The sequence below is a fragment of the Salvia splendens genome, chromosome 13, assembly GCF_004379255.2.
Source record: "Salvia splendens isolate huo1 chromosome 13, SspV2, whole genome shotgun sequence".
Lineage (NCBI taxonomy): Eukaryota > Viridiplantae > Streptophyta > Magnoliopsida > Lamiales > Lamiaceae > Salvia > Salvia splendens.
The window spans coordinates 2,657,217-2,678,061 of record NC_056044.1 but is presented as its reverse complement, the minus strand read 5'-3'; the positions used below and the strand labels follow the sequence as shown (position 1 = coordinate 2,678,061).

The 20,845-nt window shown below is 38.6% G+C and overlaps 1 protein-coding gene across 1 annotated transcript; it reads left to right on the top strand.

Annotated features, from left to right (window-relative positions):
• Nucleotides 1-5,981: 5,981 nt before the first annotated feature.
• LOC121762261 (CCR4-NOT transcription complex subunit 3-like) lies at nucleotides 5,982-16,259 on the top strand. Its single transcript, XM_042158079.1, has 2 exons — nucleotides 5,982-6,314; nucleotides 16,173-16,259. Exons 1-2 carry the CDS (start codon nucleotides 5,982-5,984, stop codon nucleotides 16,257-16,259), a joined length of 420 nt encoding a protein of 139 aa, XP_042014013.1.
• The last annotated feature ends 4,586 nt before the right edge of the window (nucleotides 16,260-20,845 follow it).

Below are 20,845 nucleotides of genomic sequence, written 5' to 3'. Positions count from 1 at the left end.
GTCAGAGTCCTCAAAAACACGCATTCCTCGCAATTAACCATCCATGTCGCTATCTAAGACAAATTCCCTCCCCTTTCACCACCTGTTTTTTCTCTTCCCAAACCATTTCCTTTTCGGTTGACTCCATGAGGCGGTTGGAGTGTATCTTGAATTGGAGCCCTCTTAAATCCATTTTGGGGTATGTGAAGTTGGCGGCTAGTGTTTCATTAATGAGAGTTGTACCCAATGTTTCGCTAGGTCCAAGGAAAGAGGTAGCCGTTGCAGCATGTGTAGTGGAGTATAAAACAAGCCTTTCTCCACTTCATGTACACCTACCATCCCTACAAAATCGATATCCTCCAAACTCCTCTTTTTCCATGAAGTACATTTGCAGCCTCTCCATTTTCGGAAACCCCCAAACAAATGGATTTAATTCCATTGTCTTCTTGTTGATTTGGATTATGCAAACCAGCTGCTGCTGTACTCTCTTCCTTCCCTCTCTCATCCTCTGAAACATGCAGCGACATAACATCAGAGATTCTAGAGGACGTGTTAGCCCGCCACCCTTTGTGCAACTGTTACGGACTCAATTCCCACATCGATTGTGAGAACAACTGATGTGGGGTATATAGACTAAATGAGCTCTCTCTCGTAACAGGCTAGTCTTTTGGGATGAGTTCTCCTGTTTGGTCTGTATCAATTGGTGCTTTCATTGAGAGCCCAAACGACTCGGAGTGGTGGCCGGGCAACGAACTCGCCGTGACCAATGAGTGCGTTTGGGACCGCTCGGAGTGGTGGCCGGGCAAAGAATCCGCCGTGACCAACGAGAACTCGGAGTGGTGGCCTAGCAAAGAACCAGTCGTGACCAACGATGACGTTGGCCCTTAAAAGAGGGTCGAATGTTACGGATTCAATTCCCACATCGGTTGTGAGAACAACTGATGTGGAGTATATAGACTAAATGAGCTCTCTCTCCTAACAGGATAGTCTTTTGGGATGAGTTCTCCTATTTGCTCTGTATCAGCAACCCTAGCGGATCGTCGTGGAGTTGAGTCTGCTGCCTGAACCTGTGTTGCCGGCGGTGTCTTTGAGGAATTTTGCGGTAGCGTATGAGAGATGGGTTGCGCGCGGCGACTTGGAATCTTCGGTAAAGTGGCCATTTTTCCGGTCGGCAATCCTATCGTGCTGGGCCAAGAATTGTCCAATAATCTCTATTTACATGTCTAAGGTTGATATAGAATTCAATAACATATTAATAACGTCTAAGTTTCTTACTAACAACGTCAACGACATCATCCACATCATCATCCTCCGATATAACCCTCTTGTATCGATAATTCAAATATATGAATATCTAACTTTTAAGTTCTGGATGAACTTTGTCATTAGTACACGTCTAATTATATCATAGGGGAGAATTTATTTTTAGTTACTAGAATTAGCTAACAAAGTTTTAAAAATACGATATAAGATGTGAGAAAGAAAAGAAAATGAAATTAATCGTATGCAGGAAGTTTAATTTTATAAGCAGATAGATCTAGATTCTAGGAGTATGGAGGTGAATTTTGATTAATATCCATTACACTGAGTATATAACATTATTTTTTTATTAAAATGCAATTCATCAAAGTAAATATTACTACTATTATAAATTCTACAATCATCGTGTCTGACATAAATGGGAATAAAAAATGAATTCATGAATTTATACACTCCATTTTAGATCAAGAGTTTGAAATGATTACATTTGCTGTGGAATCGTATGTACAGTATATTTGTTTTGGTATTAATTATGGGTTCTTTTGTTGCAATTTATATCGGAGTATTTTTTTTACTTTGTCAATGAAAATGTGACTTAGAGAAATAATGTGTATGTTGTCTATACGCTATTCTATTTGGTTGAATGACAGTAATGGGCATGAATTTTTCTTTGGGGATTTGACAATTAATATTTGACAGCTGGTTATTAATTGTGGTTTGTATTTTTGTATGCAGACTTCTATTAGTTTTCATTGGTTAGTACTAGTACTACTATTAATTTGTACTCCATATTTTGGGACGAGATTTTGGAGCACTTATTCTGTCATTACTTTTGCTTTTAAATAGAAGTTTCCCTATGTTATTTTAGTTCACTCACTTATTCTGTTATTACTTTTGCTTTTAAATCGAAGTTCCCCTATGCTATTTTAGTTCACTTATGAATAAGAGTCTCGTTTTATATTTACGTCATTTTAGTCATGATTCATATAAAATTAATACTTCCCCGCCCCTGAATAAGATTTTCATTTTTTTCATTTTGGTCCTTCTGCGAATAAGAGTCCCGGTTCATAATTACCATAAATGATAAAGATACCCCACATTCCACTCACATATCATTTATATACAAGGGAGACATGTATTCCACTTGCTTTCTTTCACTCATTTTTCTTAACATTTTTTAAAACTCATGTCAGAAAGAAATGAGACTCATATTCGCGGAGAGAGAGAATATATACAAGTAAGACTCATAATCCACTAAATTTTTTCCAGCCACTTTTTTAACGTTTCTTAAACCCGTGCCGCCAAAAGTAGAACTCCTAATGTCGGACGGATAGAGTATTTCATAATTAAATGCAAAACTATAAAATGAGTTAGAGTGGGATTTTCATTTCTCAGTAGTATTAAACAAAAATTAAATTTCATAATCTACTCAAACATTAATAGGGACTAGTATCACGCTCGTGTGATGCACGGGTTTTAATTTCTTCATATTTATTTCATTATGCGAAATAAAATTTGTGAAATGATAAACAAAAGAATATTCGACGTCCTCTTACTTTGGATTATACTTTTTCAATCACATTAACCCCACATGGACACAAGAGTGCGTTTAAATATTAACTTTTCTTTAAAATGTCAATACTATCACATTAAAATTTCAACACATATTTGTGTTGACGTTTTAATAAACTGTCTTGACATTTCAATATCAGACTTAAAATTAAATTACTTTTTAATTCTGTGAAAATATGAATTAATCGTTGAGTTATAACTGCAGGAGCAAGTTTACGTTGCAATAATTTAAGATTGCACTGGTGAGACACTTCCTAGTCGAGCTTCATTTCATTGCAATATAGTGACCCTAACACTAAAAACTCAAACCTTGAAACTTAAATCCTAAACCCTTAACTTTAAAATATACTCATCATGACCAACAAATGAGCCAAATATAAATAAAATTCTCCCTCCGTCCCAGTTCAATTTTACTTTGTTGATCACTTATTCTATTTTGGGGGTTTTAGATCTGCATTCGATATCTTACCTTGGGTCGGCCTACTTGATAATCCTTACTGATAGTAGAGGTTTTTTTACCTGAATCTTGGCTATAAATCTGATTATATGCTCATATCAAGAAAGTGCAATTTTAATTAAAAAAACATGATGACATTCTGTTTTTTTTTTAAATTTTTGTGCAAATCTATACATATATAAAAGAGAGTTTTGGATCAATAAGAGTGGCTCGATCGACACATTTGAATCCTAAACCATAAACACTAAACTTTGAACTCTAAACCATAAATACTAAACCCTGAACCCTATTAGCTTCTAGATTTGAGATCAATTAGAATGGCTCGATACACTTGAACACTAAACCTTTAATCATAAACCCTAAACGCTAAACATTGTACCCTGGATCTAAACCGTTACCTTCATCTCAATTATATGGAGATATGTATTAGTATTAATTTTCATAAACTTTCTCACTTCCGCTTGGCCTAATTATCATAAAAACAAAAAAAATATTATTATGCATATTGAAATATGCATTTGCTGGACCGTCTCTGTGAAACATTCAATTCGTGACGACGATAGCACGTCTGAGGCAGCAACACATGAGAATCACCGCACTTTTTTTCCACCACGGTCATTAAAATTTTAATTAACAGAATTGGTATTTATAGAAAATTTAGTAGCTTTTGGCATTATAATTCCTTTTATATTCATCTCTATTGACTCTTAGTGATTCCAATTTAATTTATTATAAATTAAAGTAGTAATAAAATGGCATAGAAATTTTCTCAATGGAATTTTTTTGAATCTGAACCAAATGTATGTAGAAGTTCAACCACTACTCATGTTATTAGGTTTTATTGAATTAAAACTCATTATGATGTTGGACTTGAAAACAAAAATATTTAAGCTCCAAGAATCTTATTTGATATAAATACAATATCTATGGTTAGAATAATAAGAAATCAGCGCCCCTACATTCTCCCCGCTTTTCTCTCTTCTTCCTTCATCTATGTTTCCTTCACATTGCTTTTGTAGCACTCAAATAAACAAAGCTTGGTGTATGTGCTGATCTTCTCGGCCCGCTGAATGTGGTAATTCTCACAATTGCATTGGAATTTATAGAAGATCTTTATATCTTTTGGTATTCTTCCCAGACTGACTTTTAGTATGTCCACTATTAAAACTTAAATCAATAGTAGTAATTGTTTAGACCTTTCAAATAATGTCGATTGATTAAGATTATGATAATTTTCTGAAACGGCCAATGAAGATGGACAAATTTATTAACAAAAGCTAATTCTATTAAATTTTTATTTTTTAAATTAAAATGGCAGTTTTGTAAATAATACCAAAACTCCCCTATATGTATAGATTATATGATTAGCATATAATACCGTTTAATTATAAGCAAATATGTCGCATTTGTAACATCTACATATCATTTGTTTATCCCAGATTTAAAAAAGATGGAAGATTGAAACGGAGCGATGGATAATTCAAATATACGAATATCTAAATTTGCTAGTCATGGATGAACTTAAATTTGTCGTTTGTACACGTCTAGTTTTATCATAGGGGAGCATTTGTTTTTAGTTACTAGCATTAGATAACAAAGTATAAAACAATACTATGGTATGGATGTGAGAAAGAAAAGAAAAAAGAAATGAAATTGAACGTATGCAGGGATTTTAATTTTATCCATTACACTGAGTATATAACATTATTTTTTTGTTAAAATGCAATTTATCAAAGTAAATACGTATTATAAATTCTACAATCATCTTGTCTGACATAATTGGGAATAAAAAATGAATTCATCAATTTATATACTCCATCTAAGATCAAGAGTTTAAAATGATTACATGTCTTGTGGAATCATATATATATATATATATATAGTATATTAAATCAACATGATTTTCAATGTGACTTTTTATTCTACATGTTATGAACCTAAAAAGTGGTTTAAAATATCTTAAAATGTAGCATGATTGTCTACGTAAAATAAGATTTTGATGAAAATATCTTATGTGAGTGAGCTTGAGAAATAACAAACAAAATATAAAGTTTGTGATATTATAGACCAATTTCAAAGTTCATGTGAAATACCAACAATTAGGCAAAATTCATAGTTTTAGAGACCAATATCCCTCTTTAATTCGCTCTTCCCATTTCATTTAATTTATCTACCATTTTTAAAATATTTTTGCAATTGTTTCTTTTGGTTAAATACTAAAATGAATATCAAATTAATTAAGTTTATAAGTTGCTAGTCTTAGTTTATCATGATTAAAATGTATAACTATTTCAATTTATAATTTTTTTATTTTAGTATTTAAAAAATAATTGGCATAGTACTATGTAAATAAAAGAAATGAGAATGGTGATGAGAAATAAGACGTGTGTGGAGTGTTCTCAGCTGTTTTTCTCTTCATTTTTTCTTATTTCTGTTTTTCATGATTACAAGATATTGAATGTTTCCTCAAAGTTGTAATTAATTATGTTATGTACCAAAAGATTTGTAAGAAAGAGTTATTTGAAAATTTTATTTTGCATATTAGAATTCACTCCACCATTTGAAGCCTTCAAGGAAAGGAAATAAAAGAATTGGAAATAAAACGGTACCGTTTTATACCACAGTAAGTGTGCTCCGTGTCCATATAAAGCTATTAGGGTTTTCACAAACCCTCACTTCAAATTCTCACTTCAATTTCTCACTCAAAACCAAAATGGCCTCACCTCCGCAGCCCCCCTCCCCCACTGGTAAATCCGTCGCCGCCTCCGACCCCCTCCCTACCGGCGCCGCTGCCACCTCCGGCCCCCTCCATGTAGCCGCCTCCGACCCCCTCCCTACCGGCGCCGCCGCCACCTCCGGCCCCCTACCTGTTCCAGCCTCCGACCCCCTCTCTGAAGGAAGTGGGAACCAGCTGGCCTCCGGTCACGGCAGCAATCAAGGCCCCCTGTCCGGTGAGGGTAGCAATGAACGGCAGCTGTCCGATCAAGGCAGCCAAGTTGTCGCTGGCGAAGGTCAGGCCAGCAACGAGGAAGTGGCAGCAGAGGAGGTTATCGATGATCAACTGGAAGAAAGAAGAGAATTGGCGTGCATAAAAGCAGCCAAGTATAAGGAGCAAGTAGCCCGGTATTATAACCAAAGGGTGAAAAAGCTTCAATTTCAAGTGGGAGATCTCGTCTTGAGAAACAACGAAGTAAGCCGAGCAGAAAAGCTGGGCAAACTCGAACCCACATGGGAGGGTCCATATCGGGTGTCAGAAGTCCTCGGCAAAGGGTCTTATAAATTGACTCACATGTCAGGAGAACAAGTACCCCGAACATGGCACGTCTCCAACCTCAAGAAGTTCCACTTGTAAGAGACAAAAGTCCGGTCAGTCCGTCTCGTGTCTAGTTCGGTCATAGGGGTATATGTTTTTATTTGTTTGTTTCTTACTTGTACCTTTTACTTGTCGTTTTTTAAAAAAGTTTAAAGTTTTTTTTCTTTCATCTTTTTCATTTTTTCTCTATGTGTTTTGTCTCTATGTGCTTGTCGTCTCTTACAAATGGTACCAAGGTATATCGTTCTTTAAAGACTGATCCCCTTTTTAGATCGATTATTAAAGACTATTGTGAGTCCAAGCTTCTAAGGAGGATACAAGACCACAATTCAGCTTAACAAGCAGTCCGTCTGAAACGAACTGCAACAAGCCAACGACTGTGAGTCCAAGCTTCCAAGGAGGATACAAGACCACAATTCAGCTTAACAAGCACTTCGTCTGAAACGAACTGCAATAAGCCAACGATTGTGAGTCCAAGCTTCTCAGGAAGATACAAGACCACAATTCGGCTTAAGAAATAAGCACTTCGTCTGAAACGAACTGCAATAAGGGAAAGTCCGATCCACGCGATAAACCTCGCCGAATTAGGACGACCAAGTTCGGTCAAAGAAGTTTACCTCATAAGACCGAGGACGACCATGTCTAGTCAAAGAGGTTTACTGCATAAGACCACTTCGGTTAACTGGGAAAGTCCGATCCACGCGATAAAACTCGCCGAATTAGGACAAGGGAAAGTTCGATCCCGGCGACAAAAATCGCCAAATTAGAACACAAACCAAGTCCGGTCAAAGAAGTTTCCTTCATAAGATCAAAGACGAGTCCGGTCAAAGAAGCTTACTTCAAAGTCCAAATACGAGTCCGATCAAAGAAGCTCACTTCATAAGACCGATGACGAGCACGATGAAATTGTTTCGCAGAGCTGTAAGTAAGCAGTGATAAAAGCGAAAGGAAAAAATTTCATTTATTAAATCTCGTTCGGCTGACAATTCAGCTCCCCTACGAGAAGGCATTACGCCATTACAAAGGACTATTCTACTGTCCTCGGTTGCTAAAGTTAAGCCACCTATCTGCAAAATCCTCTGGAAGCCGAGTTCGGTTGTTCCGAGCAGATGAAGAATAAGCAGGTCGACGAGATGCTATCCTCGACCCAACACCTCTTCCGCGAGCCCCAGAAGCTCTAACCCCTCGGCGATGAAGAGTCTCTGCAATAAGCATCTGCTGATCTTGCTCGCTCATAGTCACAACTCCTCGGCGAATTTCAGTCCGTCCCTGTCTTGACGATTCCGGTTGCTCCTGAGCCCGTTCTCGTCTTGACGTTTCCGGCTGTTCCGGAGTTCGTTGTTGACTTGGAGTAGGATTTTGAACAAGGGAACCAGAGGCTTGATCTGGAGTGCGAGCATCTGTTGGCGGGAAATGCCTAAGGAATCTCTCGATTGAGGGACGCCGGGAAAGAATGATGTCGTACCGAGAAGCCCAGCGCCGTAATGATTTCACAACTTGTTGGCAAGCCAAGCTCTCCAGCGCATTGTTCCTCCGGAGTACATGATATTCCTCCCACAGTTCGTCAACTCGACTCTGAACATCTGATATGGTCACTCCCCCGCGCACACGGATGTAATCCTCGTACGCAGTCCTCTCAGCAATGGTCGTATTCAGCTCGGCCTCCAGATCCTTCTTATCGGACTCTAAGTCCTTATTATCGGCCTCCAGCTTCACTAAACGAGCCAGAAGCTCGTCATTCTTCGTCTGATCGGCTATAGCTCTTTTCTCAGCTTCGTCTAAAGCCGAAGAGTACAGCCGTTTCCAGTGAAGTATCTCCATCTCCTTGAGTACAAAGCAGCTATATTAGTTCGGCAGCTGTACCGAGCAGATAGTAAAATACAACAGGAATAAAGGCGAGTACGAAAAGCTATACGAAGACAAGTGTAGAGAATTTTTCATTCACAAGGAAAATTTTTTACACTAGGAGGGCTTCAAGGCCATTTTACAAGGAAGAAACTAGACTAAGAGAAGGGAGACGAAATCATACTCCGCCAGCTTCGTCTCCGGCTCCTCGGTCTGGTTCAGCTTCTTTCTCCTGAGCTACCTCAGCCTCGGCCTCGCATCCTGCCGGCCTCGCCTCCGCCTCCTGATCGGCTTCCTTCTCCGGATGCCCGGCCCGCTCGACTTCGGCCTCCTGCTCCAGCGGCTCGGCCTCACCCTCTCCGTTGTAAGTCGAAGCGGGTGACACGGGTCCCACGGAGGCAAAGATAGCCTCCAGGTTCTCGTCCCGATCAGCTCGACAACTCCGGACTCGGTCTGCAGAAAGCAGGACCGAGGATGAAGCGAGCTCCTCAAGGAGCGGCAGATTCTGAAGCCGAGCTGCTATCTCTCGGCTGTACAGAGGCAGCACGACGTCGGCCCCCTGCTCGCCCTTATCGGTAATTAGCCTTACCAGACTACCGACAAAGGCCGAGAACTGGCCGCTCAAAAAGAGTTTCTCCGTGTAAACACGGAGAGCCTCCCCCTGGGCAGCCACGGCGGCAGCCTCCTTCTGAGCCTCCCGGTGCTTCGTCTGCTCTTGCAGGATGATGAGCTGGTTTTTGGCTGACCGGGCTTCATCCTGAGCCGAGATCCTAGCAGCTCGGGCCCTCTCAAATTTGGCCTCAGCCTGTTCGGCCAGACTACGAGCAAGATGCAACTTCTTCTGCATCTCCTCGTAGTCGTGGGATGCTTTGGAGAGCTCCACGGAGACGAGCTTGGCTCTCTGAAGATGAACAAGGAAAAAACTCAACAGAATGGCCATCAAAAAATGTGGAAAAGAAGCCAAGTCAGAAAGCTTACCTCCACAAAATTCGTCGGCCATTGAAAAGGCTCAGGGACGTGTTCCGGGATGTCTGCAACCACCTCGGAGATGACCAGGTCTTTCCCCGGCACTCTTGGGGACTCATGAAATTTCCCCTTCCCTTTAGCCGAACACGGCTCCGGCTCTTTCGGATCCGAAGAAGAGGTTTTTTGCCTCTTCGGATTCTTCTCGGCTTCAGACGCCGAGCGAGGGGCTCTCTGCCTCTCCGGCTCCACAAGCTCGGAGGACTTTCAGATAGCCTTATTCAGCAAGTTCACTGTCAAAAAACAAAAAAAAAAAAAAAAAACAACAAAGTCAGATTTTCTTCGTTAAAGCAGTAGAGCATAAAGATAAAGAGAAATCCTCACCCTCGGCCTCTTCGTCCGAAGACGAGATGTCGAACACGACGTCGCCCTTGACGAGCTCAGACTCCGTGTATTGTTTCCTAACTATGGGAATCTTGTTGAGCTCGCCATCGAGCTCGTCCAACGGTTCAGGCCGAGGATGACGGATAACGGACTTCGGCCCTCTCCAGGGAAAACTAGGAGCCGCGGTCCTATCATAGTAGAAGAAGCGGTTTTGCCACTTCGGCCACTTCGTTTTACAAAAGGCCCTAAAGGGCTGTACAGGGATCAAGTAAAACCAAGACCCCTTCCTCTTAAATTGAAAGAATTTAAGGATCGCCTTCAAAGACAAATCCCTTCCTAACTTACGGAGTTCGGCAGCGAAGGCCGACAAGTGCCTCCAAGAGTTCGGAGTCACCTGGCCTAAAGGAAGCTGAAAAAAATCTAGTAAATCTATAAAGGCAGAAGGGAGGGGGAAACGAAGCCCGCATTCTAAGCAGGCCTCGTACACGGTGGCGTAACCCTCCGGCGGGGAGTCAGCCCTATGATCACCGTCAGGTACCACCGCCTTCCCCCCAGGAAAAAAGTATTTTTCGGGTAGGGATATCACAGTATCCTTACTCAAAATACTATGGAAATACTCTACGGTCTTCTCCCCGGACTCTTTCCGGCCAGAAGACCCCTTACCGCCTCTCCTACCGCTACCCGACTCCGAAGAAGAAGAAGAAGACATTTTCCTTACTTTTTGAAGGTGAAGAAAGTCTGAAGAAATTCTTGAAAGCGGAGAGAGAATTTTCGCAAAAAAGAGAGAGTGCAGAAGAAGCAGTCGCAAAAGTGCTTCAATGATGAAGAAAGGAGGTATTTATCAGATTCGGCGAAGATTTCAAAATCGTCGCACCGTTTCGAATCCCACCTTTTCAGGATTCAACGGCCGGATTTTACTGTCGCATTTAATGCAGTCACGTGCAAGGCACGTCCCCTGACATCAGCCTCCCCCTTGCCTTTATCCAGAATGCCGAAGTGACTCACTTCGCCGAAGTGATTCACTTCGCCCTTCGGGGGGGGTAGTGATGGGGTGCGTACTAAACAAGCCCAACAGCAATGACGGCCCATCAGCCCAAAGCCCAAGGAAGAGTATGAGTTCGGCATTACCAAAGAGTTCGGCCTCAGCCTACAGCTCGGTAAAAGCCAACCAATCAAGCTCTGCTCTCAGGTCGGCGTCAAGCTCTACTCTCAGATCGGCAACCAAAGCAGTTCGGTCTCAGTATTCGACCGAACAAGGAGTTAGTGGACCCATACAGGATTTCCACAACTTCCAACACACCCACTACCATGTGGTGTCAACTCAGGCCACGATCGTAGGCCATGACCTACGCTACATCCACGATCTTAGGCCATGACCTACACGACATCCACGACTTAGGGTGGTGATGCAAGCCACGATCTTAGTTCAATATATAAATAGAACTTAGATCTGATAGACAAGGGTTAAGCTCTCTAGAGATAAAATATCATATAGCAAGTCTGTGTTGTAAGCTGTAATCCCAGATCAAGCAATACAATCTTGCCCTCCCTTCTTCCCGTGGACGTAGATTTACTTCAGTAAATCGAACCACGTAAATTCTTTGTCGTAGTCTTTATTCTCTACCAGCATTTACTAACATCAGAAATTCGCGGATTCATCACACTACTACATAAAATTTCATGTAAAAAAACAAATAATTTAAGAGTATATTTTTTAGGATGGAAGGAGTACTATATTCCTTTCCTTTTAAAATTTTAATATTTTAAAATCTTGATTGATCAACCTTCGATTTGATGTTTGAATTTATAAAAGTAGTAGTCCCACACTCCATTATCCATTATTTGTCTTTGTTTTAAGTTTAGTATGTCTTTTAGTATTAATTATCTTACTTTATTTTTACTATTCTAGTAATGGACCTCATACTTTCATTCACATTTATTAAGAGGGAGTAGTAATATTCCTTCCATTTTCTTATAGTTGAGTCATTTTTTCTATTTTGAGAAGTTTCCTTATAGTTGAATCATTTCAATATGTAGTAAGCAGTAGTAACACTTTTTTTTAATTCTTACTCCCTCCGTCCCCAAAGAATATATACTTTGAGGACGGCACGAGTTTTAATGTAAAATCGGTAAAGTAAGAGAGACGTTGAGAGAAAAAGTAATTATAGTATTGTTAGTGAAGAATGGGTCCCACCTTATTAGATAGAAAAGACTTTCCAAAATTAGAAAGTGCATATTCCTATAGGACATACTAAAAAGAAAAGAGTGTATATTCTTATGGGACGGAGGAAGTATTATATTCTTTCTTATGTTTTTATTTATCTATTTAATATGAAGTACCTAAACATCTCTTCTTAAACTTCGTGCCAAAAATTTTTACATAATAATTGATAGAGTATTCAACAAGCAAATGCTATGTCTTTATATAATGGGACACAATAACAAGCAAATGCTATGTCGTTATTAATGGGACAAAAAAACCGTATTGGTAGTAGTACTATTGAAGAATAAGTGGAGGCCGTTATATAATGGGACACAAAAACCGTATTGGTAGTAGTACTTTTTAAGAATAAGTGGAGGGAAGAAATAAGTCATCTTACATTTATGTGGTGCTATGGATATCACATTTATATTAAAATTTCTTAATCTAGTGCTTGATATATACTCCTCCTATTCCTATAACGTGTTGAGTGAAAGTAGTAGGACTAACTTAGTAAATTGCTAATAAAATTATGAACTTTCAAAAATAGTTTGATTTTTTTATGAATTTTAAATATTGCATAAAAAGTTATGGATTTTATCAGATTGTGTAAATTTTCCATCCAATAGATTTCCGCCACAAATTTATCCTACGTGGCATGCTAGAGACTGACTTAGCAAAATTCCACTAATTCTAATTATTTCTCTTCTATCTTTGATATTTCTGACCCTGGACTTATCATAATCATACAAATAACACAAATGAAAACATACAAATTGAATTCCAAAAATCGATATAAACATACAAAACGAATTCAACATAAAAATAGCATTAATTCCACAATATGAATTGAATCCTAAATTTGTCATTTGCCAAGTCACATCTCCAGCGGGCCACATAGGATAAGTTTGTGTCAAAAGTCTATCTGGTTGTGTCGAATGGGAAATTTACACGGTCCAATAAAATTCATGATTTTTCATGCAACATTTAAAGTTCATGAGAAAAACCAAACTATTTAAAAGTTCATGACTTTATAGACAATTTGGTCTTTAAAAATTATTATACTTTTTTATCATATTGATGATGGACAATAACATTAATATGGCAAAAAAATTATTTTTGTTTTCACATTTTTCAGACATGTTTTTTCATATTTTTATTACTTCTTTACGTAAATCAAAATTTGATGAAATAATGTTTGGACGGTTGGACCTTCGATATTTACTTTCGTAAACATATTTCAAATACAAAATTATAAATGTAATTTTCATGATCTTTAGTAAAAAGTTATGAACTTTATGACAGAATTGCATCCAAGTTATAGTGTAAGAAATAAAATTCCGAGTAATTTGCCAGCACTTTCCAATAATTTGCGAGCACAACTTATATGTGCTCACCGAGCAACTGTAAGGTCCTTGGACATACAATTTATTTTTGTATAAATGTGTAATAAATTATTTTTCCACCAAATTAAGTATCCGAGCACTGCTTATATGTGCTAGGAAAACACCGAGCACTATAAAGGTACTCGGAATATAGGCAGAATTGTATTGAATAAATTTATATAATAAATTATTTTGTCAGCAAAGTATACGAGCACCCTACAAGTGCTTGGTGTATGGATTTATTTCCAAGCACAACATGGTGCGGTTTACCGTTGAGCCAAGCATATTTAAGTGCTCGAAATTTACTCGGTATAATTTTCTAGTGTAGGATGCTGTGCTCGGAATGGCTTCCAATAAAGCAAATACCAAGCACTCTAAATGCTCGCAATAATTGGGATTTTCTGAGCATTTTTGTGTGGAAAGAATGTTTTTTTAGTGTTTAAATTTAAATTTATTGAGACCCAGTACTAGCTAGGATGTTCCCATGTCAGTACTCAATAGTGCGCATTGCCATATCAGCTGTAACCAGTGGCGGATCCAAACTTTTTGAATCGGAGGTGAGAATTATATAATAAAATAAATACATACCATATTATAAATAATATATCTAAAAAATAATGTACAAGTTTAAAGTCACATAATCATCAAATATATAAAAAAAGGGGGGACGGAAAATTGAATATTTGAATTCACACCAAAAAAGGGACAGAAAATTGAATATTTTGAATTCACGCCATGTTTTTAAAGTTAACTAACATAAATTGCAACTACTGCCTAATATCTAAAATACAAACAGAATAATAAAAAAAGAAATAACATTTAAAAGCTACCTAAAATCTGCATAAAATATAATAATAAAAAAAAGTAACAGTAAAAAAACTGCCTAAAATCTGAATAGATTAAAAAGAAGTAAAAGCTGCAAAATACAAGTGACAATAGGGATGTCAATGTAGCCCGCAACCCGTGGGCTGGCCCGAATAGCCCATCAAATTTGTAGGGTTAGGGCTGGAAATTTCTAGCCCGATAAAATTAAAACCCGATTAGCCCGCACCCGATTAACCCGCGACCCGTTAGGGCCAGACCCAAAAACCCGATAAAGTTTCTATTATTCTATTTTTTACTTCTAATTCGACACTTTATTGATTAATTTTAGAGTAAAGATAACTAAAAAGTAACTTTCAATTTTATATTAAATATAAAAACTATATATTAAATTTTTATTAATATAATAGTTAATAAATAATTAAAACTTCAAATTCACTTTAAAAATATTTAAATTCCTAAAATATGCATTAAAATTTCACGAAATATCTCAAAAATTAGTATTCGATCATGTTTATGATTGAGTTTGAGCATATATCTCAAATTTATCATAATTAAATATTTTATACTTTATGAATAGAACTAATTTTCATCATTATTTATTGGATTGATCGCATGTTAATCTTATCGTTAGTAACCCGATTAACCCGTTGGGCTAGCTCGAAACGTGAGCTTTTAGGGTTAGGGTTGAACTTTTATAACCCGTAAAAAATCTCAACCCGATTAGCCCACTTCGATTAGCCCGCAACCCGATGGGTTTGCCCGATTGACATCCCTAAGTGACAAGGAGGTCTCACTCTCAGGAATACACTGCGTGGAATGGCTTCACTACCGTTAGGGTACGGACGCTATTAGTAAAATTCTTCTCAATAATATAGTAAGTCAAATTATTTGGGGGTAACGTTTGAGAGTCCCGTTAGCATTATTATCTGGTAATTAGAATTGACGCTCCAATTTTACTCATTTTATTGGTATGTTTAATTCGCTAGTAGTACTCCATCCGTCCAGAATTTTGTTACATTTTTTCATTTCTGTCCGTCCTATAAAATTTGTCGCATTTCACTTTTAATATTTTTGTTAATGGACCTCACATTCCACTTACATATTCTCACTCACATTTTATTATAAAATTAATACTTTAAAAATAGGACCCACATTAATTCTCTTTGACTAAATACTTTACTTCATATTAGTATAAGGAGTACTCCACTATATAGTTCAGAAGTGTAAATTCAATATCCTAAACTCATTTTTACCGGCTGATATAAAATAGTAGTACTCCCTCCGTCCCGCACTACTCGCACTTATTTCCTTTTTGGGCGTCCCAAGTTACTTGCACTCTTTCCATTTTTAGTAAAAAATTTCACCTACAGCCGTCATTTTTGACTTTCCTATACACTCATTCCTTAATCTCCGAGCCGAAAAGGAAATGAGCGAGTAGCCCGGGACGGAGGGAGTATTAATGTAAAAATAAAAAAATATTGACTTTTGTCAATAAGTCAATTTTTATATTGAGACAAAAATAATGTGAAATTAAGAATATTGATTGAGGATTTGAGTTTCCTGACGTGCGGGTTGAAGCTTTATTGATAATATATGAGTAGTGTACGCTACTCAAAATTATGTGGTTAGAGGCTAGATTGTTATAGAATCAAGAAAGATCAGCAAGAACATACTAGGATTGCAAGAATGAACGAAGAACTTGATTTGTGAAATGTATGGAGTAACACTCAAACTTGAGAAAACAAAATGAAAAACTCTTATTCAACTTTTGGAACTTGATACACTCGAATCTGTTACTAACTTCATGAAGAAGTAGTATATATGTAGCTGAGTGAATACACCACAACTGCTCTCAACAAACTATTGAGCTACACTAGAAGTTACAACAAACTAAATTGAAAAAAGCAAAGAGCTTCCAACGGTTATGATCAACAACGGCTCTTTCTTGATCCATGCAGTTGTGCTCACATATTCTCTCTTGCAATTCAGTTGAGCTCGTGGATTCCATCTCACAATTCTCCACCTGAAGCCACAGCTCCTTCACTGCACAAACTGACCAAATCCTTGCAATACTAAAACTTGTCTTTGCCAAGACATTTTGTTAACATATCTGCCGGATTGTCCAAGGTGCTTATCTTCACAACCTTCACTGTTCCCTTATCAATCTCTTCCCTGATGAAATGTAGACGGATGTCTATATGCTTGCTCCGCTTATGGAAAAACTGATATCGAGCCAAACATATAGCAGAACTACTGTCACAGAAAATAACCATAGTTGTTTGACTGATCCCAAAATCAGAGATCACACCTTGGATCCAAAAGCTTTCTTGCACGGCTGATGTGAGTGCAATATATTCAGCTTCTGTTGTTGATAACGCAACAACACTTTGTAGGCTGGATTTCCAACTTATGACAGCACCATATAGGGTAAACAAGTATCCGGACTGAGACTTTCTATTGTCCAGATTGGTTGCGTAGTCAGAATCACAATACCCTTGAACAGCTTCCTCACCCTCCTTATGACTTCCTTTAAACAAGATCCCACATCTTCTGGAGCTCTTCAAATACCTGAGAGTCCACTTGAGCGCATTCCAGTGCTCCTTTCCCGGATCAGCCATGTATCTACTAGTGACTGAGATAGCATGTGCAAGGTCTGGCCTTGTACAAATCATGGTATACATTATGCTCCCAACAATATTCGAATAAGGGATTTGACTTCATCTCCAAAGCTTTTTTCCTCAGTTCTTGGAGACTGCTCCTTTGACAGTTTGAAGCTTTGTGACAGAGGAGTAGAAGCTGCCTTAGCATTTTCCATATTAAACTTCTTCAAGACTTTCTCAATATAATCTGACTGAGATAGCTACAGTAACTTCTTGCTCCTATCTCTCAAGATATTCATCCCCAGAATCCTTCTAGCTTCACCCAAGTCTTTCATTTCAAAACTTTTCTACAAGTCAGCTTTGATCCCTTTTATTTCATCCAAAGATGGTCCAGCTAGTAGCATATCATCTACGTAGAGCAGGAGGTATGCTACTGGAGTATTTCCCTTCTTCTTAATATATATGCAATCATCATACTCAGATCTGAGAAAACCATGAATGATCATCTGCTCATTGAACTTCTTGTTCCACTGCCTTGGGCTTTGTTTTAAGCCATATAAACTCTTCTTCAACATGCAGATTTTGTTTTCCTCTCCTTCCTTTATATAACCCTCAGGCTGGCCCATAAAAATAGTCTCCTCAAGATCCCCATTAAGGAATGCAGTTTTGACATCAAGTTGCTGCAATTCCCAGTTTCTATAGTTTGCAACAGCAAGTAGAATCCTTATTGAGGTGTGCTTTACAACTGGAGCAAAGACTTCGTTGAAATCAATACATTCCTCCTGTGTAAAGCCTCTAGCTACCAAACGAGCCTTAAACTTGATTCTGTCTTTATCTGTTGTCTCAACCTTTTTCTTGAAGATCCACTTACTGAGCTTCCTATCCTTAGATTCTTGCTTCAGATTGTTTTTATCCACAAGAACCCAAGTATTATTCTTGAGTAAGGAGTCCATCTCTTCATTCATAGCCTTTATCCATCTCTCTCTGTCATTGCTTACCATTGCTTCTTTGTAAGACAGATGATCAACATACTCCAGATTTTCAGCAGCACACAATGCATAGTATACCACATCTGCTTCAAAATATCGAGCTGGTTTCTTTACATTTACTCTCCTCACTCTATCTCTTGCAAGTTGGTAGTTGCTTAGGCTGCTATCAGTAGATTGAGGATCTGCTCTACCTTGATCTAAATTTATGGATTCTTGCTGATCACCACTCTCTGAATCACTAGTATCTTCAGGTGAATTTAGCCTCAGTTTCCCTAACTCCACCTCAAACATGTCACTGGGATTTCCTCTTTTTGCTTTCCCTTGCTCAAGTAAGGCATCTGATCTTCGATGAAAACCACATCCTTACTCAAGACAACCTTTTGATTACCAGGCTCAACACACCATAGCCTATAACATTTCACTCCCTTCTGATACCCCAGCATCACACACTTGATTGCTCGAGGCTCAAGCTTACTCTTTCTGTCATGAGCATATGCTGCACAGCCGAAGGCCTGAACTTTGAATAGTCACCATGAGTCTGAAACCACCTATAATCTGGTGTTTCTGACTTTAGACTAGTAGAGGGACATTTGTTGATGAGATGTGCAGCAGTACAGACTGCTTCTCCCCAAAATTTACTGCTCAAACCAGATGCAAAGAGGAGACACCTAACTCTTTCCAAGATTGTTCGGTTCATCCTTTTAACAACCCCATTTTGTTGGGGATTTGAGGACACTGTTCTATGTCGCTTAATTCCTTCCTCCTTACAAAACTCATCAAATTCTCTTAAAAGAAACTCCATGCCATTGTCTGTCCTCAGACACTTTACCTTACAGCCTTTTTCAAGCTCTACCTCCATGCACCAATTCTTGAACTTTGAGAATGTGTTTGACTTTTCTTTTAGAATATAAACCCATAGCTTCCTTGAATAATCATCAACAATTGCCAGATAGTACTTCCCTCCACCAAGAGTAGTTACTGGAGCTGGCCCCCATAAGTCACTACGGATATACTCTAAAGGAGATGTGGAGGAATGAATACCATATGGAAATGGCTTCTTCTTTGCTTTGCTCAAGATACACTGCTCACAGGAACCAAGGTTGCTTGATGTATCTCCAGAAATAAGACCTTTCTTGGCTAGTTCTTTTAGGCTTCCTTCAGCAGGATGTCCCAACCGTAGATGCCATAGCTTCAAATTTTCAGCAGCCACAGAATTTGAGTCACCAATCACAACCTTTCCTAGCAGATGTACAGACTGTTTCTTCTTTCTGCAGTTATGACTATTTGATCACCTTTCTTGATCATCATTTTACCTTCAATAGAAGAAAATGAGAACCCCTTTACTTCCGGCAAGCCTAGTGATATGAGATTCCTTTTGATCTCAGGAATATACCTCACATCACTGAGCAATTTCACAGATCCATCCATCATCTTGAACTTTATCATTCCAATTCCTCTAACATTGCAGATTTGGTTGTTCCCTAAGAGCACAGTTCCAGTAGCAGGACTCAAATCTTGGAACCAATGCTCATGTGGACACATATGAAAGCTACACCCCGAATCCATTATCCAAGATCCGCTTACTCTACCATCCATTACATTCATAATTTCTGGAAGCTCTCTGTCCTCCACACAATCTGCATTGTTATGATTTTTCCCCTCAGATGCCTGCTTCTTTTTCCAAGCAAAGCAGTCCTTTTTGAGGTGTCCTGATTTCTTGCACCAGTGACATGATCTTGTCTCCTTTACTTCAGAGCTCGAGGCCTTAGCAATCTCAAATTTCTTCTTGGGCTTAGGCTTCTTGAACTTCTTAATGTGTAAGCTTTCAGCTGCACTTTCTTGAGATCTTGAAGCACCTTTCTGAAATTCCTTTGCTCTCGATGCAGCCTTCACTTATGATAAGGTGATGGTTTTCTCCCTCCCATACACCATGGCATCATGAAGATGATCAAAACTCTTCGGTAAAGCAGTGAGCAACAAGATGGCTTGATCTTCATCTCCTATATTAACATATATATTTTCAAGATCATCAATCATCTTGGAAAACTCCTCCATCTATTCACAATTTCCCTTGTCTTCCTGGAACTTATAGGCATACAACCTCTGCTTCATGCACAGCCTATTCGCCAGAGATCGAGTCAAATAAAGACTCTCCAACTTGGCTATAATGTTTGCGGCAGTGGTCTCCTTAGCCACTTCTTGAAGGGCTTTATCGTCTAAACACAGGATCACAACACTATGAGCCTTTGCTTGAATTTCTGCCAACTTGGCTGCAGCCTTCTCGTCCAGCTCGGCCTTTCCTTTTTCATTTTCCTTTTTTTCTTTTCGAGTGCAGCAGACAACCCCTGCTGGATCAACATAACGGATTTTCATTCGCCAAAGTCCAAAATCGTTGGAACCAGTGAATTTTTCAGCCTCTAGTCTTAACATTGCCATCCTTCAAGCAGATGATGTGCAGCAGCAGAAATATCCTCAAAACAACCAGAAACCAATTGCAATCGCCCAAGCTTTGTTCTTATTTTCCCACCGGACGGTGCCACTTGTTATAGAATCAAGAAAGATCAGCAAGAACAAACTAGGATTACAAGAATGAACGAAGAACTTGATTTGTGAAATGTATGGAGTAACACTCAAACTTAAGAAAACAAAATGAAAAACTCTTATTCAACTTTTGGAACTTGATACACTCGAATCTGTTACTAACTTCATGAAGAAGTAGTATAGATATAACTAAGTGAATACACCACAACTGCTCTCAACAAACTATTGAGCTACACTAGAAGTTACAACAAACTAAACTGAAAAAAGCAAAGAGCTTCCAACGGTTATGATCAACAAGGGCTCTTTCTTGATCCATGCAGTTGTGCTCACATATTCTCTCTTGCAATTCAGTTGAGCTCGTGGATTCCATCTCACATAGATGATACGAACTTATTGATGATGGACGGACGGCCCGTGACTAGGTCCATGACGGTCTACAAGAGAGTCTTTCTAGTTTCATTCAGAAGGCGATGCAAGAAGAGTCATTGAAGTCCGTCGTGCCGGCAGCGAAGAACGTCTTAGCAGCGGCCAC